At 44.1% G+C, this 27,453-nt stretch overlaps 1 protein-coding gene across 1 annotated transcript; it reads right to left on the bottom strand.

Annotated features, from left to right (window-relative positions):
• Positions 1-24,958, bottom strand: LOC122541166 (uncharacterized). The gene is made up of 9 exons (XM_087978969.1): positions 24,853-24,958; positions 21,360-21,406; positions 19,980-20,321; positions 17,477-17,590; positions 11,820-11,838; positions 11,200-11,237; positions 4,775-4,815; positions 2,192-2,235; positions 1-46 (listed from the first exon to the last, which is right to left on the bottom strand). Exons 2-9 carry the CDS (start codon positions 21,400-21,402, stop codon positions 1-3), a joined length of 687 nt encoding a protein of 228 aa, XP_087835095.1. The 5' UTR covers positions 21,403-21,406; positions 24,853-24,958.
• Between the last annotated feature and the right edge of the window lie 2,495 nt (positions 24,959-27,453).

Raw genomic sequence — 27,453 nt, forward strand, 5'->3', positions numbered from 1 at the left:
TTACTTGCCCATCACATTAGCTGTCGAGTTGTTGAAGGTCTTTAGGCTGTCAGAAGCGAAAAGAAAATGCTGTTTATTATAAACAGAGAATGCAAACAACTGCACTTGTTTCAACTTTACTTTTATAGATATGTTTAATCAACCCGCTGAGACACGTTATGCCACTCCTCTGGAGCAAGTGGGACTTGAACATTCGTACAACAGGTTTCATATTAAAGTGGACAAACTGAGTAAATGGCCAAATCAATCTGGACCTCATGACTGAGGCCTATTCCCCGAAAGGGTACTTCCCCCTCTGTAATTACTCCCATCCCCACGATGATTACAAAGTTAGACCTTGTCTGAGGAATTCGAGAAGAAACCCGTCCATTCTGTGGATAGTGGCCAATCTAGAGAACCTATCCAGACAAATAAAATAGCTTATTTATTCTTGATCAACCACACCATCCTGCAGGGTAAACACTGACAAAAAACATTCAAATCCTAAAGAACACCACCCATTCATACAAATGACTGGGGCAACTTTGTTTTACACAGAGTGGTTCATGTGTGGAATAAACTGTCAGGAGAAGTGATGGATACAGCTACAGTTACAACATTTCAAAGACATTTGGATAAGCAAGGTTTGGAAGGATATGGGACAAATGCGTTGGGACATCTGGTCGGCATGGACGGGTTGGACCGAAGGGTCTGTTTCCATGCTGTACATCTCTATGACTCTAAGTGGGACAAGTTTAGTTTGGGAATGTGGTCGGCATAGGCTAGTTGGACCAAAGGGTCTGTTTCCATGCTGTGTGACTCGATGACCGTGAGATGGCAATGGAGGCACCAGGAGAAACCTTCACCTCCCACACCGACAGAAGACCAGAGGTTCAGAGGGAAAACCAGTTTTGCATCCGACTCAATATTACTCCCCAGCAAATGGAATGTGGAGCAAACTTTGCTGCTCTTTAAGTCTCTGTCAAACTGCACCGATCCCCTCAGCATCCCGACCGGTAGGTCACTTGCATCTCACATGATTTAACTCACATGAGGGTAAGTCAGCGTACAATGTAAAACTAGGTGTAAGTGGGTACTGCGGATGCTGGAGATTAGAGTCAAGCTTAGTGTGGTGCTGGAAGAGCACAGCGGGTCGGGCAGCATGCGAGGAGCAGGAAAATCGACGTTTCGGGCAAAAGCCCTTCATCAGGAATGCTCTGTGCTTCCTGACTTGGGTTAAAATTTGCTCCTGCTTTGTCAATGATCACTTCAAAGTGAACACAAGTTCGTTCAAATCTCAACAAGTACAACGTGGGATACGGAAGAAAATGAAACAATTTCTACGGAGTTAAACAGCTGTGGTGAAAATCAACTTCCTGGGATTCACCAAAGGAATGATCCCAGACAATACATAGGAAGAAAAGCTAGCAGAATGCAGAATGAACTGCTGATCGTCTCCGTGTTGGCTTATGAGCTTAAAATGTGCACCCAGGTGTCCTAAGAAGGGGGGGGGGGGGGGGACAAGTTGATGCACAGCCACAAGTTTTGGAATCCCATTGAGCAAACCCTCCACTTAGTACCAGTTGGGCCCACGCCTTTGATACCAGTGTCTGAGCAGACCAACCTACTGTCACATTCATGAACCGCTTTTGCATGTGGGTGGCTGAAAATACTGCTTGTTGCTGGAGAGTGCTGGGAATCCTTGTAACAGGATTAAACCAGACCCTTCCTATTGTTTGCCAATGGGCATGTGATATCACTTCCCATTGGTGCAAAACTGAAATGTTACGGTTTATCTGTGAAAATATGAAAAGAGAAAGATGATCATGTTCCTTAAGGTTAGTTGATGTTTTGATATCATTGTCCACACTTGAACTCGGAAAGCACAGCCATGTGTCTGCCACTAAATCCCCAAGGTTACTTTAATGTTATAGGGTGATGCAAGGCTGTGTTTTGGTCAGGGTCCAGAGTATTCGTTAGACCACCATGACATGGAGCAGAGAATTCTGCTCCTCTCTAGTAGACCTAAAGTTCGGTTGTTGGGGGATATGTAGGAAAGCCCATACATTTCTTCTTCCTTGATCTCAAAGCCATCCATAACCACACTAAGATGACTAGATCACATGTCTCAGCTGACTACTATCAGTTCCACGGGTGATTGTGGAAAATGAGTAGCTGCAACTAACATGACGATAGAAGCATTAGGATTCACCTTTCCATTGGGATGTAAATGGATGTTTCTTCTTCGCTTCCAACCTTTGGAACACAAATTAAACTCTGTTATTGATTATTTTGTTTTTGTTGGAGGGCAGCATAATTGCACAAAGCATTAGATTCCAGCAGACCCGCATATTGATTCTGTCATAAAATAAAATCATTACCCAAAGAAATGGACATTTACAGCGACCAAGACATTTTACTACATTCAGCTGTGAACTGTCACTAAAATAGAAAACATAATTCTCTGCATTCAGAGTTAAAGTTATGTATAGATTCCTTACCGTTTGTAATCAGGCCATTCAGCCCATTGAGTCAGCATTGACCCTCCAATGAGCATCCCACTCAGACGCACCCCACCCACTCTATAACTCTGCATTTCCCGTGGCTAACTCACATATCCACACATCTTTGGATGGTGGGAGGCAACCGGACCACATGCTGACATGGGGATAATGTGCAAACAGTCGCCCGAGGGTGGAATCGAACGTGACGCTGTAATTTGGTTTAGGGTGTACGTTTGCTCGCGGAGCTGTAGGTTTGATATCCAGACGTTTCATTACCTGGCTGGGTAACATCATCAGTGGCGACCTCCAAGTGAAGCGAAGCTGTTGTCTCCTGCTTTCTATTTATATGTTTGTCCAGGATGGGGTTCCTGGGGTTTGTGGTGATGTCATTTCCTGTTCGTTTTCTGAGGGGTTGATAGATGGTATCTAGATCTATGTGTTTGTTTATGGCATTGTGGTTGGAGTGCCAGGCCTCTGGGAATTCTATGGCATGTCTTTGCTTAGCCTGTCCCAGGATAGATGCGTTGTCCCAGTCGAAATGGTGTTTTTTTTCCTCCCTGTGTAGGGCTATGAGGGAGAGAGAGGGGCGTGTCTTTTTGTGGCTAGCTGGTGTTCGTGTATCCTGGTGGCTAACTTTCTTCCTGTTTGTCCTATGTAGTGTTTGTGGCAGTCCTTGCATGGAATTTTGTAGATGACGTTGTTTTTTCCATGGATTGTACTGAGTCTTTTAAGTTTGTTAGTTTTTGTTTGAGAGTGTTGGTGGGTTTGTGTGCTACTAGGATTCTGAGGTGGGGGTGTGTGGGGGGGACAAAACCAACGTCATCTACAAAATTCCATGCAAGGACTGCCACAAACACTATGTAGGACAAACAGGAAGAAAGTTAGCCACCAGGATACACGAACACCAGCTAGCCACAAAAAGACACGACCCTCTCTCCCTCGTAGCCCTACACACGGAGGAAGAAAAACACCATTTTGACTGGGACAACACATCTATCCTGGGACAGGCTAAGCAAAGGCATGCCAGAGCATTCCCAGAGGCCTTGCACTCCAACCACAATGCCATAAACACACACATAGATCTAGATGCCATCTATCAACCCCTCAGAAAACGAACAGGAAATGACATCACCACAAACCCCAGGAACCCCATCCAGGACAAACATATAAATAGAAAGCAGGAGACAACAGCTTCGCTTCACTTGGGAGGTCGCCACTGATGATGTCACCGAGCCAGGTCATGAAACGTCTGGATATCAAACCTCCAGCTCAGCAAGCAAACCTACACCCTACACCTCAACCTGAGCTACAAACCTTCACAAACCTTGCTGCAATTTGGTGTCAGCTGTATTGAGGCAGAGTGTAATATCTGAGTCTGACAGTTGGAGAATGGTAATTGCTCATTGTCTCACTGATGATTGTATACAGTCTTTACAGATTTTAGCCTGCAGAAAAATTCTATCCACAGTTGGACTAACATGTCTAGTAAGAACAGAACTGCCTGAATGAACACTGAAGCGCAAAGGGATTAAAGACATTCTAGCAGATGTCAGTAAGACAGATGATACGGAATTGACTTCTGATTAATCACTTTCCTTGATATTTAATCCTGTTGACAACAGTACAGCTGAATATCGTGTGCTGGCTACCTTGTTATCCTAGAACACAAACCATAATCAATAAAGTAAAGTGTATTAACTAGATTTAAATCATGCATAGGAAGTGAAGTTACATTATGAAATACAGTTGATTAAAATATATACACACTCTTTCAGTATACAATGATATTTCCAAAACGCATCATCTGTATCAGAAATGAGACTTCACGCATGAGAAGTTCTTCAGAACCAGTAGAGCTGTTTGAGAGTGTTTTTGTTACTCGGGTCATTTACTTCCTAATGCATCAGCTTTAATTATGTCCTGCCCATCTTTACACAGGGAAACTAGTCAATCGGTTATCCCGAGTTCAAGGTGGTGCGTTGCTCCCATTGATGAGACAACAATAATGGAGAGTGTGGGAGCTCTGATAGCAAATTGAGAATAACCACTTTGAATTGAGACATCAAACATTGCTGTCTGATTTACTTGAGCGTAATAGTGATCAGTGTCAGCCTCATAATTATTTTTCAACAAAATCTGTTTCAGTTCTTTAATGGCAATAATTTGTCAGCAACATCATCGCAATCTCATGTTTGATTTTGTAAGTAGGGACTTGGGTATATTTTATTTCAACCCTGAACTGTAAATGTCGTTTTCGAGTGTTGCGAGTTGCTTCTTTTTAGGTTACCTACCAGATCCTGTGCTCCATCCTGTGCACATAATGTTACAAAATCTAAAAGACAAAAGCATAAGAATGCAGATTAGAACTGTATGAATAGGAAAGGTTCGGGGGGGGATGTGGGCCAGGAGAAGGCAGGTGGGACTAGTTCAGTTTGGGATTATGTTCGGCATGGGCTGGTTAGACGCAAGAGTCTGTTTCCGTGCTGTATGACCCTGTGACTCTGTATAGGAAGGTATCTGCCAGGATTGTTAAAAATGTTGCATGCATGGGCATTTTTATAGGAAGAGTTGTTGACTTTTAAGGTACTATCTCACAAGAATGTCTATAAGACTGTTTAATATTTCCAGTTGTGCTTAGTTGGCAACGCTGAATGGTGAAAATTCTGGATTCAAGCAACACTCCACCATCAGAGAACAGAAGAATTGCTTTTCATTTATGTCTAGAACTGAGGGAGTGCAGCATTGTCAGAGGTTCTTCATTCAGTCAAATAGAAACTAGTTTATAGTCAGTACAATTTGAAGGGATCCTTCAAAGAAGAGTTGGGTACCTTTGGAATGTATTTTGGGTAAGCAGTTTCAACACGGGAGTTATACTGTCTGTGAGGCATTGTAATGTATAAATTGGCTTTTACTTAACTCATCAGTTAAGTCCCTAGGGTCAGCAATAGTTCTGCAATCTTGATACCGTTGCTTTCTTTTGCTAAAAAAAACTCATTGTATCTCATCTACCAGCTTATAGTCTTTGCCAAAGATTTACAAAGATGTTGCCAGGGTTGGAGGGTTTGAGCTACAGGGAGAGGCTGAATAGGCTGGGGCTGTTTTCCCTGGAGCGTCGGAGGCTGAGGGGTGACCTTATAGAGGTTTATAAAATCATGAGGGGTATGGATAGGGTAAATAGACAAGGTCTTTTGCCCGGGGTGGGGGAGTCCAGAACTCAAGGGCATAGGTTTAGGGTGAGAGGGGAAAGATATAAAAGAGACCTAAGTGGCAACCTTTTCACGCAGAGGGTGGTACGTGCATGGAATGAGCTGCCAGAGGAAGTGGTGGAGGCTGGTACAATTGCAACATTTAAAAGGCATTTGGATGGGTATATAAATAGGAAGGGTTTGGAGGGATATGGGCCGGGTGCTGGCAGGTGGGACTAGATGAGGTTGGGATATCTGGTCGGCATGGACGGATTGGGCCGAAGGGTCTGTTTCCGTACTGTAGATCTCTCTGACTCTCTGACTCTAATTCGACTGACGGTACTTTAAAATAAACAACACCAATTTGCGATTGTACAAGACGTTGGTGAGGCCCTTTCTGGATTGTGGTGTCTGGTTCAGGTCGCCCTGTTATGGGAAGGGTATTATTGAGCCGGAGAGGATTTCGAAGAGATTTACCAGGATATTTCCAGGATTGGAAGTTTTGAACCATAAGGAGGGGCTGGGACTTTTTTTTCAGTGGAGCGTCGGAGGCTGAGGGGTGACTTTATAGAGGTTTAGAAAATCATGAGGGGCATAGATAAGGTGAATGGCAGGTATCTTTTCTGTAGGGTGTGGGATTTCAAGGAAAGGGAACATATTTTAAAGGTGAGAGGAGCAAGGTTTTAAAAAAGGACATGAGGAGCAATTATTTCACAGAGAGAGTGGTTCGCGTGTGGAATGAACTTCCAGAGGAAGTGGTTGATGTGGGTGCAGTTACAATGTTTAAAAGATATTTGGATAATTACGTGAACAGGAAAGGTTTGGAGGGATATGAGCCAAGTGCAGGCAGGGAGGACTAGTTTAGTTTGGGATTATGATTGGCATGGACTGGTCAGATGAAAGGGTCTGTTTCTGTGCTGTATAACTCTGTGACTCCATGACTCTTATTATGCATTTTGAAAAATTTCACTGAAACAGTTGTATTTTTACCCTAATCTGCCATTTGGGAAAACCAGCAAGAATGCTTGGAACATTGGCTTTAAACCCTAAAAAAAATCTTATCGCTCAATAAAATTCACTACAGTGATATCGTTGAGGAGGTACAACTATCTTTTCAACCAGTTCGTAGGATACTTACCTGGTTAATATTTAATATTAACTTTGATAATAATGAGAGTTAAGTGCCTGGTATAATAGTCAGTAAAATACATTTCCGACATGCTTTGTGACGCCGTTCCCATCCAACTTAAAATCCAATGTATCCAAACAGTTGAGGTATCTCAGGTATTCACAAATTAATATCACAAATAGAATAGAACCATAGCGCAGAATGGTACAGCAAAGATGAACCTCCTTTGAATCCTCCCACTTCCTCCAGACCAAAGGCGTAGCCATGGGCACACGTATGGGCCCCAGCTATGCCTGTCTCTTTGTTGGCTGCGTAGAACAGTCCATCTTCCGTAATTACACCGGCACCACTCCCCACCTCTTCCTCCGCTACATCGGCTCCACCTCGTGCTCCCGCGAGGAGGTTGAGCAATTCATCAACTTCACCAACACATTCCACCCTGACCTTAAATTTACCTGGACCATCTCTGACACCTCCCTCCCCTTCCTGGACCTCTCCATCTCCATTAATGATGACCGACTTGACACTGACATTTTTTACAAACCCACCGACTCCCACAGCTACCTGGATTACACCTCTTCCCACCCTATCTCTTGCAAAAATGTCATCCCATATTCTCAATTCCTCCGCCTCCGCCGTATCTGCTCCCAGGAGGACCAGTTCCACCACAGAACACACCACGTGGTTAAAGATGCCCTCCAATGCATTTCGTCCACATACCGCACCTCCGCCTATAGACCCCACCCCTCCAACTGTAACAAGGACAGAACGCTCCGATGCTCACTTTACACCCTACCAACCTTCGCATAAACCAAATCATCCGCCGACATTTCTGCCACCTCCAAAAAGACCCCACCACCAGGGATATATTTCCCTCCCCACCTCTTTCTGCCTTCCACAAAGACCGTTCCCTCTGTGACTACCTGGTCAGGTCCACGTCCCCCTACGACCCACCCTCCCATCCTGGCACCTTCCCCTGCCACCGCAGGAATTGCAAAACCTGCGCCCACACCTCCTCCCTCACCTCCATCCAAGGCCTTAAAGGAGCCTTCCACATCCATCAAAGTTTTACCTGCACATCGATCAATATCATTTATTGTATCCGATGCTCCCGATGCAGTCTCCTCTACACTGGGGAGACTGGACGCCTCCTCGCAGAGCGCTTTAGGAAACATCTCCGGGACACCCACAACAATCAACCACACCGCCCTATGGCCCAACATTTCAACTCCCCCTCCCACTCTGCCAAGGACATGGAGGTCCTGGGCCTCCTTCACCACCGCTCCCTCACCACCAGACGCCTGGAGGAAGAACGCCTCATCTTCCGCCTCGGAACACTTCAACCCCATGGCATCAATGTGGACTTCAACAGTTTCCTCATTTCCCCTTCCCCCACCTCACCCTAGTTCCAAACTTCCAGCTCAGCACTGTCCCCGTGATTTGTTCTACCTGCCTATCTTCTTTTCCACCTATCCACTCCACCCTCCTCCCTGACCTCACTTTCATCCCCTCCCCCACTCACCTATTGTACTCTATGCTACTTTCTCCCTACCCCCACCCTCCTCTAGCTTATCTCTCCACCCTTCAGGCTCTCTGTCTTTATTCCTGATGAAGGGCTTTTGCCCGAAACGTCGATTTAGAAGCTCCTTGGATGCTGCCTGAACTGCTGTGCCCTTCCAGCACCACTAATCCAGAATCTGGTTTCCAGCATCTGCAGTCATTGTTTTTACCTTTTACAAAGATGAACATGTGTTAGCCCATTGAGTCTGTCCTATCCCTTTCAAAGAGCAAGTCTCTTATGCCCGTTTTCCCACTCATTCCCCATGCTCTCACTAAAATCTGTAAAATGTTATTCAGGGATATATCCATTGTCAAATGATGGTTTGGTCATACACAATGCAGTTCTAGCTGAAGAAAATCACATTTTTTAAAGCTTCATGTTTTGCCACTCATTGTAATTCTCACATTGAGGGCTATTTTACAAAAGTTGCCTAATCACAGGATCGCATTTAATGTTGGGCATTGTGCTGTGGTGTTTGCTTACATGGACTGCTTGGGTACTGTCAGCTCCTGCTTGTTTCAAACAACTGAAAGGATATGCCTTTTTATACGATATTTGGTCTTTGCCTGAAAAACATATGGCCTCCTTGTTGATTATCACACAGGAATTGAAAGGTATATCCCACATCATTAACTTCTGAGAGAGAAAGGATGTCTGTTTCATTTTACCTGTTAGGCTGAAGAGGCATTCTGTCCATCACACAGTTATTTAATGCGGCAGGTGGAACCACAGCATCCCTATAGTGTGGGAGCAGACCATTCAACCCAACCAAATCTCTGAAGAGCATCCCACCCAGACCCACCCCTATCCCTGTAACTTTGCATTTCCTATGGCTAACCTACCTAGCCTGCACATCCTTGAACACTATGGACAGTTTCCCATCGCCAATCCACCCTAACCTGCACATTTCTGGACTGCAGGAAGAAACCTGAGTACCCGAAGGAAACCCAGGCAGACACAGGGAGAATGTACAAACTTGACACAAGCAGTCGGAATCGAACCCGGCTCCCTGGCGCTGTGAAGAAGCAGTGCTAATCACTGAGCCACTGTGCCAGCTCATTGAAATGTGGATTTCAATGTTAGTCCGACGCTAGGTAAGTCAGCCATATGTCTCAATGAAGGACAGATCTTAGAAGCATAGAATCTTAATGTATAGTAGGAGGCCATTCGACCCATTGCAGCTGTACTGGCTGCTGAAAGAGCTACCCAGCTAGTCCCACTCTGCAGCCCTTTTTCCGTAACCCTCTAACCCCTCCAACTTCTTGAAACAAGAAAAGTATTCAACCTATCTACACTTGCAAACCTCACAACACAGTGCCCAACATTAAGTGTGATTGGGAAACATTTGTTATGTAATTCTGATTATGTGACGAATTACACTAACAACCAATTTTTGATTATCTGTTGGGTTTGCACTTTGACTCATTCATGCATTCTTGAAGCTAGATATGTTAAGACACAAGCCTTGCAGATAGAAAGAACACAAACTGCACCAGTTTCAACTTAACAAAGTAAGTCACAGTCATTTTTAGGATAATTTCTCCGAGCAACGGTCAGGGTCAAATAGCCTGGTTGAAAGTTTAATGAAACCTTGGCAGTTAACTGTCAATCATCCAGAACCAGGTTTGCTCGCTGAGCTGTAGGTTTGATATCCAGACGTTTCATTACCTGGCTGGGTAACATCATCAGTGGCGACCTCCAACTGAAGCGAAGCTGTTGTCTCCTGCTTTCTATTTATATGTTTGTCCAGGATGGGGTTCCTGGGGTTTGTGGTGATGTCATTTCCTGTTCGTTTTCTGAGGGGTTGATAGATGGCATCTAGATCTATGTGTTTGTTTATGGCGTTGTGGTTGGAGTGCCAGGCCTCTAGGAATTCTCTGGCATGCCTTTGCTTAGCCTGTCCCAGGATAGATGTGTTGTCCCAGTCGAAATGGTGGTTTTTTTCATCTGTGTGTGGGGCTACGAGGGAGAGAGGGTTGTGTCTTTTTGTGGCTAGCTGGTGTTTGTGTACCCTGGTGGCTAACTTTCTTCCAGTTCATTCTACAACTTAGAGATAATTTGCTAACTAATCAGCATTTTCTCTCATACAATATAATAATATACAATAGGTTTGCTATTTACATTAGCCTTTCTTGTGAATTGTCCTAATGGGTGCAAGACTAATTTTTTTCAGCAACATTCTTATCCATATTTCTGGAATTGTATGGCATTTCAAGAGTAAAGGGCATGTTTTTCAGTTGAGATGAGATAAATTTAAAAAAGACACGAGGGGCAATTATTTACACACATGTGAAATGAACTTCCTGAGGAAGTGGTGGATGCGGGTTCAGTTGCAACACTTAAAGGACACTTGGATAAGTACAGGAATAGGAAAGGTTTGGAGATATGGGCCAGGAGCAGGCAAATGGGACTAGTTTAGTTTAGGATTATGGTCGGCATGCACTGGTTGGACTGAAGGGTCTGTTTCCGTGCTATTTGACTCTATCGCTCTATGACTAAAAAAACTATTAAAAGACAGAAATTGTAATTATCAACAAAGATGGGAACTTTGTTCAATAGAAGAGCAAACATAAAGCGATACCTTCTGATAAATGAGATGCAATTGACTGAAAGGTAAATCCTTGTGAAAATAGATTTCCAAAAAGTCATTAAATGAGTTAGGACATGTGTAATGTTTGAGAAATCTGAATTGAGGACTTTCTTTCTGAATCACAACGCAGGTGTCAACCTGGAAACTTCTCAATCATTTCAAAATCAGAATCTTGGTAATTTTGCAGGTCTTCATAACCACATATAGGTAATATATTATTCTCCAGTGTAACAAAAATCAGATTTACTTACTATCCACAGAGGTAATTTCTGAAATAACTCTGTATGGTCTGCAAAACAAGAAAAGGAAAGAACTCAACCACATTTGCTCTCACATTTGCTCTCACAGAAATGTGGGTGTATTTAAAGCAGTCATGATTCGGAGATGCCGGTGTTGGACTGGGATGTACAAAGTTAAAAATCACACAACACCAGGTTACAGGCCAACAGGTTTATTGGGAAGCATTAGCTTTCAGAGCGCTGTTCCATCATTAGGTGGTTGTGAAGAATAGGTGTCTTATACTCCATAGGTGGCGTTGTGTGATTTTTAACTTTATATTTAAAGCAGAGGGAAGACCATTCAGCCCATCATGTCTGTTGAGATAAGGTGGGTTTCCTGGTCGACTCTAACTTCCCAACCCTTGACCTTTAACTTTGTCGAATGGGGGGGGCACCTCAAGTGCATTGACAAGGAGACCCTACTCAAGTCTGAGAAGAGTTTCAGGCTCCTCCAGCCTTCCAGAAAATGGGTCGCAGAGACCCTGCATGAAAAGGATTTGCTGCTAAACTGTCGATGGATCCGTCAACCACTTCAACTGCAAACAGAGTGCATTTCTTAATCGTTAAATGTGTATCTGCTGATACTCACTCACCGTTGAGCCCACTGAGCACCTACAAAGGGATATAACAAAATAGTGGATTACAAAAGACATTTTTTATTACTAATATCTTATTATTAATCAATGCCAGTTTTGTGCATGGATCTGTGGTAACTACACTTCAGAATAATCAATGACACAAAATTATTCACTACACACGACAGACAAAATAAAGACAGTAAATATGCAAATGATTGTCTTAAATTCATTATTTTCCCCCAAAATATGTCAGCAGAAAGCATAGAACAAGGGGCAGCTTAAAAGAAGTTCTGAGAGTGTTTGATGGTGAAAATGGATAAAACGTTTCTGATCGTGAAGTTTACCAATAAATAGGTAGTTGCTAATAAGTGCAGCAAGGAGAAACTGATTCAACAACAGCATGACCAAATATTGCTGTGAGTTGGAGCAGTTGAGGTAAACTGCTGAGTTGCACTTACGTGAATGCTAGACAAGTACTTCAGAAAGAAAGCATTGGAGGTTGGGTTGAAACAGTGAGATGAAATGGGTGGGAGAAGGCTCAGGCAGCTGCCAGAATGCTGCAGTCGGAATAGACAGGCAGGAGGCTGGGAGAACACAGCACGCCAGGCAGCATCAGGAGGTGGAGAAGCCAACGTTTCGGGTGTTACACCTCCACCTCCTGAAGCTGCCTGCCTTGCTATGTTCTTCCAGCCTCCTGCCAGTCTATTTTGGATTCCATCATCTGCAGTTTTCTTTTTCTCTAACTAAGTATGTTCCCGTCAGACAGAATGGATATATTCTGTGTGGCAATGCATTTATAATTATTAATACTTTAAATTTTGGGCCATGGGAAAATCAGCATGCCCTCCAGCAGAAAGGCCTGCAAGACTAGTGAAGAGCTATAATGAAGCATGCTGGGAATTTTGGTCAAGCCAGTTTAAACTCTGACCTCAGTTAAAGCTGCAGCCAGGATATGTTGTGATATGCAGTTTCCACTGTTGACCAAACAAGGAAAGTGTCATGCGGTCTCTAGAAATGCTGTCACCACTACTACCTTAAATGCTGTAAACATTTGGGAACTGTTTACCAGTAAACTCCATTGACTGGGATTGAACAATATAATCCAGCTATGGTTTAATTCATTGGTTGAGGGCCAGACAGGCTTCTGCTGGAAGAGCACAACGTTCTTTCGAGGCAGGTTAACAAAACAAAGGACTTATTTTCGTAGGAGAAGCCTTTAAGACCTCACTTCAAAAGTCTGGCCCTGAAGTGACTTTCAGAGAAAGCAAATAACAATGAGGCAAGATCGACACTGAGAGCAAAAGTTGGCCACTTCACCCAAATCAGGGTTTGATTCAAGCTAAACTTATAGAGTTAAAGTTAGGGTTAAATGTGAACTAAGTGAAGTCAGGCAAAGTTGAAGTTAAGGTTGATGAAGTAACAACTAAATGTTGCAACTCAAATATGTCTTACATTGAGGCATAGAGTCATACAGCATGGAAACAGACCCTTTGATCCAAACAATCCACGCCAAACATAATCCCAAACGAAACTAGTCCCACCTACCTGCTCCTGGCCCATATCCCCCCCCAAACCATTCCTATTCATCTAGTTAACTAAGTGTCTTTTAAATGTTATAACTGTGCCTATATCTACCACCTCCTCAGGAAGCTCACTCCACCCGTGAATCACACTCTGCTAGAACACTTGTCCCTCTTGTCTTTTTTAAATCTCTCTCCTCTCACCTTAAAAATATTCCCCCAGTTTTGAAATCCCACATCCAAGGGAAAAGACACCTACCATTAACTCTATATGTATACCCCTCATGAGTATATAAACCTTTAGAAGGCCACCTCTCAACCTCCCACGCTCCAGTGAAAGAAATCCCAGCCTATCCAGCCTTTTTTTAATCACCTAAACCTTCCATATTCGGCAACATTTCGTAAATCTCTTCAGAACTCTCTCCAGCTTAATAATACCCTTCCTATAATTGGGAGTTAAAGATATGAGGAATTTGTTTAGTTAGATTCTGAGTCAGTTCCCTGTCATTTGTCTGCCACATATGGGAAGAATATCTGAGTAAGAAGTTTGAGTTGTCCTTTTGAGGAAAAGTTGTTGGCATCCCCTGCTGGCCATCGATAAGGAGTGAATTTAAGTTGTTCTGAAGTCAGATCACCAGGCTTGGTAGATTGATCAGCAATTGGAAGTAAATCGGCTGTTTGCTGAGTGTAACAAACAAATTACAGAATTTGTGAAGTGAATCTGGTCCTTTCTCGTATCCCTTAGAGGATGCTTAGAGAATTAAGAGTCATAGAGGTGTATAGTAGGGAAACAAACCCTTCGGTCCAACTCGTCCATGCTGACCAGATATCCCAACCCAATCTAGTCCCATTTGCCAGCACTTGGCCCATATCCCTCCAAACCGTTCCTATTCATATATCCATCCAGATGCCTTTTAAATGTTGCAATTGTACCAGCCTCCACCACTTTCTTTGGCAGCTCATTCCACACATCCATCACCCTCTGTGTGAAAAAATTGCCCCTTAGGTCCCTTTTATATCTTTCCCCTCTCACCCTAAACCTATGCCCTCTAGTTCTGGACTCCCCCACCCCAGGGAAAAGACTTTATCTATTTATCCTATCCATGCCCCTCATGATTTTATAGACCTCTGTAAGGTCACTTTCCCACATTAAACTCCATTTGCCACCTCTCAGCCCAGCTCTGCAGGTTATCTGTGTCCCTCTGTAACTTGCAACACCATTCAGCACTGTCCACACTTCCACCGAACTTAGTTTCATCGTCGAATTGTTAAGAGTGAAGAATGGCAGATCTCCAAGTATGGTTGGAGATACTAAAGAAGTATCTAAATAAAAAGGTGGCCTGAGTGGTTGTGCATTACAGTAAGTTAGTAACGGGTCTGGGATCCACAGTTCAGAAATAGTGTCAGAGGCCTACAGCACAGAGAAAGGCCCAAACTGGTCCACGCCGACCAAAATGTCCATCCCCGCTAACCCCATTTCCATGCACTTGGCCCATATTCTTCTAATCCTTCCCTATCCATGTATTTGTCCAAATGCCTTTCAAATGTTGTTAATGTACCTGCCTCAACCACTTCCGCTGGCAGCTCATTCCATATGTGTACCACCCTCTGTGGTAAAAAAAGTTGCCACTCAGGTTCCCTTTTATTCTTTCCCCTCTAACCTTAAACTGAGGCCCTCGATTCCCCAAAACCTGTGAAAAAGACTGAGTGCATCCACCCTATCCACGCCTCTCATGATCTTATACACTTCTGTAAGACTCCCCCCTCCGTCTCCCACGCTGGAAAGAAAAAAAATTCCTAGCTTATCCAAACTGTCCCTATAATTCAGACCATTGAGTCCTGGCAAGCATTGTGAAGAAACACAGAGAGCAAAGGAAACATGGTACCAGGTTTAGTGAGGCAACAGCAATAGTCAGTTTGCTTGCAAAGTTACAAAGGAAAATATTACATGAAGACAATGAGAGATGACTTCATGTGAGGAAAATTATCTGAACAGATGGAAAGTTAGGTGGCAAAGTAGTGGAACAGGAGCAAAGGAATCAGATGAATGTGTTGTATGTGGACCCGTTTCTGATCCAATTTGAGAAGTATACAGTGCATATAGTGATCAAGATGCGGCCAAACAGAATGTAAATGAGTTGAAAGGAAAATGCATCAATTTGCAGGCCGATGTGAAAGTTCTGTATCAAGTAGACAGAGGAAGTTAAATCTCTGTGACTGACCATTCAAAGTTATAAAGTAAAAAATTTATTATAGAGTCGCTACAGTGTGGAAACAGGCCCTTCAGCCCAACAAGTTCACACTGACCCTCTGAAGAGTAACCCACCCAGACCCATTCCCCTATCCTATTACTCTACATTTAGTGCCAACTAATGCACTAAGTGTACACACATCCCTGAACACTACAGGCATTTAGCACAGCCAATTCACCCTGACGTGCTCACCTTTGGATTGTGGGAAGAAACCAGAGCACCTGGAGAAAGCCCACACAGACACGGGGAGAATGTGCAAACTCCACACAGACACAGTCACCCAAGGCTGGAATCGAACCCAGGTCCCAGGCATTGTGAGGCAGCAGTACTAACCACTGAGCCACCATGAAATCTCAGCTATCAATAGAGAAAGGAATAATGCCTGAACTTGGGACTGTTCAGTCTGAGGGCAATGGTGATTATAGAGTAGGTTGGGAAAGTTAGAAAAGAATGCTCAGTGAGTACTGATGACTGGGGACCCCCAACTCCCTTTCCTGAGACACTGAAGCCCTCAGCACCCGTAAAACCTGCTCTCGCACCAATGATTCTATGACTGCCAATCGCACAAAGTGAGGACTGAGAGTAATCATCTACACAACCCCACTTGTGGTAACACAGTTAGGGGAAATTGCTAATAAGATTTTGTGCGGCTTTAAGAGGTTATTTTGTTCCTTTTTTTTGAAAGAGAGGGTTTAAGACAGAGGCATCGAGCTGTCTAGTTGGAAAGCCAATAGAGTAAACAGCTTGTGAGGCCTTGGGTGTTTTTAAGGTTGGAACAATAAAAACAGCCTGAATGGGTGTGTTCCAGCACCCACAGAACCAGGATTTTCAGTTTTAGCTCTCAGCAGTTGCTATTGGGGTCTTAAAGAAGTGAAAGCTATTTTCCTTTCTCTTGGTTACAGCCATAAGCTGGGGGTCTCTGCCTGTCACTGGAGTTACATGTGAGGCAATCTGTGTATGAATTTGCCTTTTACCAAAGGTGTGTTTATGCGATGTTGCTACATTGGAACAGTTAATTAATAATAGTTACTGTATGTATTGTTCTGTTAAGTTTTCCAATAGAGTGATATTATTCCAATTCCTTTTTTGTTTTGTTGCATTTTAACTATAGTGGATGAATAAAGTCTGCTTTACTTTAAGTCTGACAGTTTGACCAAATGAATTGCATCTGGAACGGAACACCTTACATTTACCTTTAAAATAAGAAAAAAAGTTAGGGTCTGGACTATCTTCTGAGTATGTTGAGGCGGTTTGGTTTGATCCATCACAGTTTCCACTTTTCAACCCACTGCAAACCCTTTTGAATTTTTTCAAAAAGCACTCATCAGCAAAGACTTTTATGTGGCCTCGCTGATAGAGAAGTAAAGTTAATGCTAGTGTGTGTGTGAGCCCTGTGATTCAGTCTGCTTTACCCACTGCTCAGCCTGAAGAATTGGAAGATATGAAGGAAGCTATATTTACCGTGATACGTGAGAACAGAGGGGATCCAATAGATGGTTTAAGTAAATGGTTTAAATAGATGTAGTCAAACGAAAGGGAGAGCCTCTGCTAAATATGCAGGTTGGTTATGGATTCATTTTACTCATGTTTTTGGAGAAATGGATCATGCTAGGTTAACTGTACGCGATTATTCTAAATGGTTAAGATCTTTAGTAGTGCGTGTTTTGGAATGGGGAAAGAAGATGGGTGAAAATTTTGACCCAGAGATGGTGCACACGATGAGATATGGACAGTATGGCAAATGGTTCGAGCTTGGGAGAAGGACATTAAAGAGATGAGCAAAGGGAGTAGGAGTGCCAATTACATACATCCAACCTTAAGAATACAAATGCAAATGCTCACACCACAATATCTCACAACCTTAACATCTGCCAAACAGCAAAAAGATACATGTCCTTACCTTTCGTTCTGCGTAACTTCACACAGTAGAGCACAAAAATGAACAAGAAAGCCCCATTCACCAGAGCACCGATCAACAGGAATGACCATAGGGTCATAGCACCTTTTGTTTTCGCTGAGAAGAAAGAGGCCAAAGTCAGATAGCTACGCAGGTCAAGGCAGGAGGCCATTCAGCCCCTTGCATCCAGTCAACCATTTGGTTAGATCATGGCTGATCTAAACCTGAACTCAATCTGCTCGGCTATTTATGTGCCCCATTTTAACACCGCCTTGTGATATCCATCAACCCTGCCTTTGCAAGTTTCAGTGCTTTCAGTCTTTCCAAGGAGGGTTCCAGATTCCCACCCAGTTTCGCAACCAAATCTGCTACCTGTCTTCATTGTTTGATTAGCGGTCTCTGATTTTGAGATCACATTCCATAGTTCTTGATGCTCCCACGAAAAGAAACATTTTTCTCCCTTTTTATGAACTCAAAAACTGTGCGACAGCTTAAACACCAAGCTCCTGGACCACACTGGTGACTCAGGATTGTGATCTACCAAGGCTAACATATCCTTCCCGATTTAAAACTGCATGCCTTACTCCAAATGTGGTTCGTGTCATTTCAAGCAATGGAGGAATACTCTCTCCCCTTTTGCATTCCGTAACATGACGATTGCTTCCAATCGCATATTTAATTAATTGTTATTCCTGCAACTTCAGAATACTTTCCTCAGTTAACTTTCAAAATGACAATCAGGTTTCTCTTCGGGAATACTGTGTGCAGTTCTGGTCACCCTGTCACAGGAAGGATATTATTAAACTGGAGATGGCTCAAAAGAGATTTACAGGAATGTTGCCAGGTGTGGAAGGTTTGAGTTATAAAGAAAGGTGGGGGTAGTCTGGGACATTTTTTCCCCAGAGCGTAGGACATTGAGAGGTGGCTTCACAAGAGGTTTATATAATCATGAGGGATCGAGATGGTAGGCGTCTATTCCCTAGGGTAGGGGGATTTCAAGATTAGGGGGCATATTTCGAAGGTGAGAGGAGAGAGAGTTTAAAAAAAAGACATGAGGGGCAAATTTTTTTATACAGTGTGTGGAATGAACTTCCAATGGAAGTGGATGCGGATAGTGTTACAATGTTTGAAGGATATTTACATAAGTACATGAATAAGAAATGCTTGGAGGGATGTGGGCCTAGCGCAGGCAGGTGGGACTAATTTAGTTTAGGATTATGGCCATCATGGATTGGTTGGACCGAACGGTCAGCTTCCATGCTGTGTGACTTTATGCCTTTATTGTTTCCATTCACATATTTAATTAGCTGTTAATTCTGCAATTTAAGAATTTTCAGAATAATCTTGCAAGTTAATTTTCAAAATGGTAATCAGGCTGCGATGTAAAGTATAGAATTCTTGCTTGACGGTTATAATCTGGGACAGTGGATAATCCGGATCCTCGTGGCAGGATGAGATGAAAAGTTGCAAAAGACTGATCATATCTTCACAGCTAATTTAGAATAGAATCCCTACAGTGTGGAAGAAGGCCATTCAGCCCATTGAGTCCATGCTGAACTGCCGAAGAGCAGACCAATCCCTTACCCTGTCCCTCTAAACCTGCATTTCCCAAGACTAATCCACCTAATCTGCACATCCCTAGATACTGCGGACAATTTCCCATGGCCATTCCACCTAACCTGCACATCTTCGGACTGTGGGAGGAAACCAGAGCACCCAGTGGAAACCCACGCAGACACGGGGAGAATGTGCAAACTCCACACAGAAGTTAATACTAATCGTTGCAACCTGCTGGACTATAACCTGCTGTTGTGTGATTTTTAACTTTGCAAAAGTGAGGACTGCAGATGCTGGAAATCAGAGTCGAGATTAGAGTGGTGCTGGAAAAGCACAGCAGGTCAGGCAGCACCTGAGGAGCAGGAGCAGTTCTGATGAAGTGCTTTTGCCCGAAAAGTCAATTTTCCTGCTCCTCGGATGCTGCCTGACCTGCTGTGATTTTTAACTTTGTCCAACACCGGCACTTCAACATAATTACTCGTACAAGATTGTATTTATGTATAACTGAGGTATTATGAAGGTCCGATAATTGAACAGACCCCCACTTAACTTCAGCACGAAGAGCTAGAAAAAGTTGCCTGTTGCACTGTGGAGTTGATTCTCATACCATGCATGTTTAGATTAGATTACTTACAGTGTGGAAACAGGCCCTTCGGCCCAACAAGTCCACACCGACCCGCCACCCACCCATTCCCCTACATTTACCCAACACTAAGGGCAATTTAGCATGGCCAATTCACCTGACCTGCACGTCTTTGGACTGTGGGAGGAAACCCACACAGACACAGGGAGAATGTGCAAACTCCACACAGACAGTCGCCCGAGGGTGGAATCGAACCCCGATCTCTGGCACTGTGAGGCAGCAGTGCTAACCACTGTGCCACCGTGCCGCCCTAATGAAGGGCTTTGTTATTGGTCAATATTATTGGCAGGCAAGTGAATCGGTTACCTCTCACGGTGAGCTGTGTTCCTGCTCCATATTCCTCACCCAGTTCCATTATTTTCACACTGCAATAATACATCCCGGAATCAGTCACTTTCAACTCCTTCAGCAATAGCGAGGCATCTTGGCTGTTAAAAAAATCCTCTTGGGATCTGTGCACCCGCCCTCTGTACTCTGCCGTCTGACCAGAAACTTCCGTGCCATTCCTTCCATCCTTCTGCCATCTGTAAGAGCCTATTGGCCGGGAGACATTGCCTGTCCATTTGCAGGGGATGAGGACTGATTGTGTCTCCTCCACCAGAATTCTGGGAAGTTTCTGAACAACGTGGAACGTCTCAGCGCCAATTCCTGAAAGTTAGAGGGGAGGGAGTGATTGGAAGTTGGAACTATGAGAGGCAGTCTTGCATGGAGGCTTACATTGATCACAACTTTATAATAAATAAGAAAATTACCAGCTCAATGAGAGAAATGTGCAGTAGCATTTACTTAACTGCTTTATCACTTAGTGAGATGTACTCTGTCTGAAAGGGCAGATTCGATCACAACTCTGAGCAAGGAAGCTGACTGCATCCTTCAAAAGGAAGTCCATTGAGAAAGGATTGTGGTCCAATTAGAAAGTGCTTTGTAAAACCCTGTACTGATCCCAGGAATGAAAGGCTTATCGTATGAGGAGCGTTTGAAGAATTTGGGACTATATTCAATAGAGTTTAGAAGGATGAGGGGGGCGATCTGATTGAACCTTGCCGAGGACTGAACAGCCCGACAGAATGGACGTTGGGAAGATGTTTCCCTTGGTGGGAGAGACTAGGACCTGAGGGCACAGCCTTAGAGTAAAGGGAAGACTTTTTAGATAAGGAGAAGCTTCTTCAGCAAATCTATGGAATTCATTGCCATAGAGGGTTATGGAGGCCAGGTCATTGAGTATATTTAAAACAGACATAGATAAGGGGATATTGTCTGCCAAGGGGACCAAAGGTTATAGGGAGAAAACAGGAAAATGGGCTTGAAAAACCAATCAGCCATGATAGAATGGGGTAGCAGATTCAACGGGCCAAATGGCCTAATTTCAACTCCTATCGTCTTATGAGCCAAATTTGGCAAACGGGACTACGTCAGATTGGGATATCTGGCTAGCGTGGACAAGTTGGACTGAAGGGTCTTTTTCTGTGCCGTATAATTCTATAAATGCTGAACAAAAAGGTTTTGCAACAGCCGAGGGAGGTCGTGGTGAGGTTGTGGCAGATTACAGAGTAAGCGAGACCGTTGAGCAGTGTCTTTGCACTGAGTCTGATTTGCTAGTCCATTGCACCGTTCACTATTGCCTTTACCAGCACAGTCACCAGACACCAACCCGTAAAATTTTGTAAACAGCGGAATGCTACTTACCCGAGAAGACAGCCAATATCCAGAGGATGGGGCTTGTGTTCATCCTGCTTCAGTGGTGAACAAATAAATTGCACAGAAAGTGAAATTAACACTCATAGTAGAGGCAACTAAAAACTCCTCATTGTAATTGGTTTTCAATTCATTCACAAGATGGCAGCATCGCTGCCTTGGCCAGAGTTTATTGCAAAGAGGGGCAGTTGGGAATCACAAGTAGGCCAGACCAGTGTAGTATGGCAGTTTCTTTCCCTCAGATTCATTGGATGGGCTTTTCCCAGGTCATCATTTGACTTTTAATTCCAGATTTTATTTTGAAGGAAAGGATCCAATGTGCCACTCAAGCCCATGTCCTCAGTGATTAGCTGGGATCTCTGGATTAGCAGTCCAATGATAACAGCACTCGGCCATCACCGTCCCACTTGAGATGGTTGAAGCCATTATGGATGTTAATTGGGGTCTCGGGTTCCCTCTGTCAGTGCTACACAGCACCTACCCATCAGATTTCACCCAATCAGATTCTGTCCAGTTGCAGTCCAGACCTTTCAGTCCAGCCAGTCCATGCTGAACATAGTCGCACACTAAACCATACCCACCTGCCTGCTCCTGGTCCATATCCCTCCAAACATTTCTTATTTAATCTGCCATTGTTAAATTGCCCCCAAGTGTGCACTCAATCCCATGAGAATGCATGCAAATTTAAGATGGTTATACATCAATGAAGGACTTTGGGGCCTAGGGCATCCTGAACTGAGAGCAAATCAATTCAACTTTGAGTCCAAACACAAAATTTCAACTTGCCGGGTCACCATCCATGACTTTTAATTTGTTTTTATTATTTTCATGAAGCTTCACATCCAGGAGCTTTCCCATTCCCAACGTGGAATATTCTCAACCACAAAACAATGCAGTGAAACAAATACAAACAACAAAACCTCGCAGCCAATTTTGGTCTTTCAGATTAAAGAAAAGCCTAAACAGCAATAGGAAATGGTTACACCAGTTAATGGTTTCCTGACAGAAACTGCTGGAGAAGCTCAGCAGGTCTGGCAGCATCTGTGGAGAGAAATCAGAGATAATGCCTTGGATCCAGTGACTGCTCTTCAGAACTGATCATAGCTCGGAAAGTGCAGGTTTTTTTTGTAGAACATAGGGTGATGGGAGGGGGGAAGGAGTCGGCGATAGGTGGGGATAGAGCCCAAAGAGAGAGGAGAAAGGTTTTGCAAACAGGTATTTGAGGCAACTTTATTACACAGAGAGTGATTTATGTGTGAAATGATCTTCCAGAGGAAGTGGTGGGTGCAGGTACAATTGTAATGATTAAAAGACATTCGCATAAGTAAATGAATAAGAAATGTTTAGGGGGTATATGGGCCAGGAGCAGGCAGGTGGGACTAGTTTAGTTTAGGATTATGGTCGGCATGGACTGGTTGGGCCAAAGGGTCTGTTCCCATGCTGTATGACTCGATGACTGTATAACAACTGGACAGCATCTGGTTACCAGGTTAATTGAAGACCCCTCACTCAGACTTAATAGGAGGGAAGGAGCTAGGTGCTCCTGTGGCACAGTGGTAGTGTCCTAATATTGGAACCAGGAGATGGCTCAAATCCCAGATGTGCCTGCAAATAGGTTGATATTGAAAATATTCACGCAGAATCTAGCCATTGGGGATGGACGTTGGCACAGAAAGTTTGCTGGAATCTAAATTACAATGTGGAATAACATAACTATACAAATAACGTAACTACAGAGTATCTGGGCGTCATAGAGTTGTACAGCACAATAACAGACCCTTTGGTCCAACTTATCCATGCCAACCAAATATCCTCAATTAATATAATCCCACTTATGTGCACTTGGCCCATATCCCTCTAAACCCTTCCTATTCATGTACCCATCCAGATGCCTTTTAAATGTTGCAATTGTACCAGCCTCCACCACTTCCTCTGGCAGCTCGTTCCACACACGCACCACCCTCTGTGTGAAAACGATGCCCCTTAGGTCACTTTTAAATCTTTCCCCTCTCACTGTAAGCCTATGCCTTCTCGTTCTAGTTGGGAGAGGGTTCTTCTTTCCGTCTATGAATGAAAGTCAAGCCGTCCAAAAGAGATGTTTGGAAGCAGTTCTACACCCATAAAGGGTGTAGATTAGAGTGGTGCTGGAAAAGCACAGCAGTTCGGGCAGCATCCGAGGAGCAGAAAAATCGACGTTTCGGGTAAAAGCCCTTCAAAGATGAAGGGCTTTTGCCCGAAACATCGATTTTCCTGCTCCTCGGATGCTGCCTGAACTGCTGTGCTTTTCCAGCACCACTCTAATCTCGACTCTGGTTTCCAGCATCTGCAGTCGTCGTTTTTACCCATAAAGGGCGGCAGACGCTTGGAAACTTCTTCCACGTGTTGACCAGTTGATAATTTTAGATAGGAGGCAGATTGTGGGCAGGTGGCTGCCTTGCAGTGTTATCCCTGGATTGTTAACCCAGGGGACCTGGGTTCGAATCCCAACTTGGCGCAGAGGGTGGAATTTGATTTCAATTTTTAAAAAAAATCTGGAATTAAAAATCCAATAATGACCATGAATCCGTTGTCAGGGGGGAAAAAAAAGACAATCTAGCTCACGAATGTCCTTTTGGGAAGGAAACTGCCATCCTTACCTGGTCTGGCTTACACATAACTCCAGACCCACAGCAGTGAGCTTGACTCTTAACTGCCCTCCCCATTCTCTGGGCAAATCTCCATCGATAAAAGCAGAATACTGCCGATGCTGGAAATCTGACATTTTTTAAAAAAAAACAAAAGCCCAGAGAGCGCCGGAGAAACTCAGCAGATGTGTGTGTGGGGAGAGAGAGAGAGAGAGTCAGAGCACAATGAACTTTTGGAGCCCTCTGAGGAAATAGCCACATACAAATCCATCTGTAACTCACTGAGCAGTTGGATGCATTTGGGAAACCTGGTCAATAATCCGGTTCATTTTGTCAAGAAATCAGAATCTTGATTTGAAATAAAACATCAGGGTGTGGAAGGGGAAAAAATTATAAACAAAACTTGCATTTTCTTTCCCGTCCAATTACAAAAAAAAATCGTCGGTGAAATCATCGCAAATTTTCCGCCGTTTTCGCTGAAGAAACGCTGAATCTCTGGGAACGAAAATTCACATTTCTCACTGGCTCCAGGGAATGAGATTTGACCGGCGTTACCTTCAGAGTGCACCTTTCCGCACTGGCGGCAAGTGAAAACTTAAATTAAACTGGACATTGCACACAGTTCCCTGCTCGATGTAGAGAAAGGCAAATTCTAGATTCCAACTGTTGCTCTCTCTCTCTCTCTCTCCCCACACACAGACCTGCTGAATTCCCCTAGCATCCTCAGTGCCTCAGACCTGCACCGTCCCCAACATTACTTTGACTTTATTTAGAAAGAGAAAATCCACCCAGAGGTTATATATTTTTTTAAAAAAAAAGACCCTCTCTTTATTCTGAGTGTTATTTCCAATGCGGCTCACCTTAATCCCAAATCCGCGTCTGCGTATTTTCTACATTTTCCTTGTAACTTTCCTTATTTTCGACTCATGGCAGTCCCACGCCTTTGGAAATCGCAGTCTCCTGTTAGCTCACCCCGGGGAGGGAGAGATCACCCTGTTTCTGCTGATGACTGTCTGACCCGAGCTCACCGACATCAGTTACTGAGACAACACCCACCCCCCTTGATTTCTGGAGCCGCCACTCTCTCTCTCTGTGTGTGTGGGTCTGCGCGAAATCCCTCGCTCTCGCCGCCCGTTCCCCCAAATAAACACGCGAAGGGCCTGCCGTCTCTATTTTAATCCGGGGGCCTGCCGTCTCAAAAAATAAACCTCTCCCCGCTCTGTTTCAAGGTAAAAGATAATCTCCGGCGGTTCTGTGGCTGAATTGATCGAGGGCTGGGAGATGTTATCAATTGCACAGAGGCGCTGAGGCTGACTCTCTCGCACAGAAACCAAGATGTGACACCCACACATACACACGCACACACACACACGGTGACAGACAGGTTCCCATAAATCTGTACAATCTATAAAAAAAGAAAACACGTGCAGAAACTCAGACACCCTCAGGTTACACAATATTAACGCGCACACTTATTAAGACACGCACTAACAGGCGTGCAACACTGATACACTCACAGACACACCATCACAAACGCAACGGATACAGCACACACGCTCACTTACACGTGCACAGCACACATAACACCCTATCACACACACCCGCAGATACAATGCATACACTCAGTGGCACAGTCTCACGGGACACCGTCTCCACAGGCTGATATCGAGTCATAGAGATGTACAGCACGGCAACAGACCCTGAGGTCCAACTGGTCCATGGAGAAAGTGAGGTCTGCAGATGCTGGAGATCAGAGCTGAAAATGTGTTGCTGGAAAAGCGCAGCAGGTCAGGCAGCATCCAAGGAACAGGAGGATCGACGTTTCGGGCATGAGCCCTTCTCCAGGAATCAGGAATCAGGTCAGGAAGGGCTCATTCCCGAAACGTCAATTCTCCTGTTCCTTGGATGCTGCCTGACCTGCTGCGCTTTTCCAGCAACACATTTTCAGTCCAACTGGTCCATCCCGACCAGATATCCCAACCCAATGCAGTCCCATTTGCCAGCACATGGCCCATATCCCTCTAAACCCTTCCTATTCATGTACCCATCCAGATGCCTTTTAAATGCTGTAATTGTACCAGCCTCCACCACTTCCTCTGGCAGCTCATTCCATACACGTACCCACCCTCTGTGTGAAATAGTTGACCCTTAGATCCCTTTTATATCTTTCCCCTCTCACCCTAAACTTATGCCTTCTAGCTCTGAACTCACTCACCCCAGGGAAAAGACCTTATCTATTTATCATATCCATGCCCCTCATGATTTTATAAACCTCTATAAGGTCACCCCTCAGCCTCCGACGCTCCAGGGAAAACAGCCCCAGCCTATTCAGCCTCTCCCAATAGCTCAAACCCTCCAACCCTGGCAACATCCTTGTAAATCTTTTCTCACCCCTTTCAAGTTTCACGACATCCTTCCGATAGGAAGGAGACCAGAACTGCACAGAATATTCCAAAAGTGGCCTAACCAATGTCCTGTACAGCCGCAACATGACCTCCCAACTCCTGTACTCAATACTCTGACCAATAAAGGAAAGCATACCAAACGCCTTCTTCACTATCCTATCTACCTGTGACTCCACTTTCAAGGAGCTATGAACCTGCACTCCAAGGTTTCTTTGTTCAGCAACACTCCCTAGGACCTTACCTTTAAGTGTATAAGTCCTGCTATGATTTGCTTTTCCAAAATGCAACACCTCAGATTTATCTGAATTAAACTCCATCTGCCACTTCTCAGCCCATTGGCCCATCTGATCAAATTCCCCTTGTACTCTGAGATCACCTTCTTCACTGTCCACCAAACCTCCAATTTTGGTGTCATCTGCAAACTTACTAACTGTACCTTTTATGCTCACTCCCAAATCATTTATATAAATGATGAAATGCAGAGGACCCAGCACTGATTCTTGTGACACTCTACTGGTCACAGGCCTCCAGTCTGAAAAACAACCTTCCACCACCACCCTCTGTCTTCTACCTTTAAGCCAGTTCTGTATCCAAATGGCTAGTTCTCCCTGTGTTCCATGAGATCTAACCTTGCTAACCAGTCTCCCATGGGGAACCTTGATGAACACCTTACTGAATTCCATGTAGATCATGTCCACCACTCTGCCCTAATCAATCCTCTTTGTTACTTCTTCAAAAAACTCAACCACATTTGTGAGACATGATTTTCCATGCAAAGCCATGATGACTATCCCTAATCAGTCCTTGCCTTTCCAAATACATGTACATCCTGTCCCTCAGGATTCCCTCAAATAACTTGCTAACCACCGAGGTCAGGCTGACTGGTCGATAGTTCCCTGGCTTTTCCTTACCACCTTTCCTAAATAATGATAACACATTAGTCAACCTCCAGTCTTCCGTCACCTCACCTGTGACTATCAATGATACAATTATCTCAGCATGAGGCCCAGCAATCACTTTCCTAGCTTACCACTGAGTTTGAGAGTACACCTGATG

This window comes from Chiloscyllium plagiosum, unplaced genomic scaffold (assembly GCF_037043375.1).
Source record: "Chiloscyllium plagiosum isolate Xiang-an unplaced genomic scaffold, Cpla_swu_hap1 HiC_scaffold_35, whole genome shotgun sequence".
NCBI lineage: Eukaryota > Metazoa > Chordata > Chondrichthyes > Orectolobiformes > Hemiscylliidae > Chiloscyllium > Chiloscyllium plagiosum.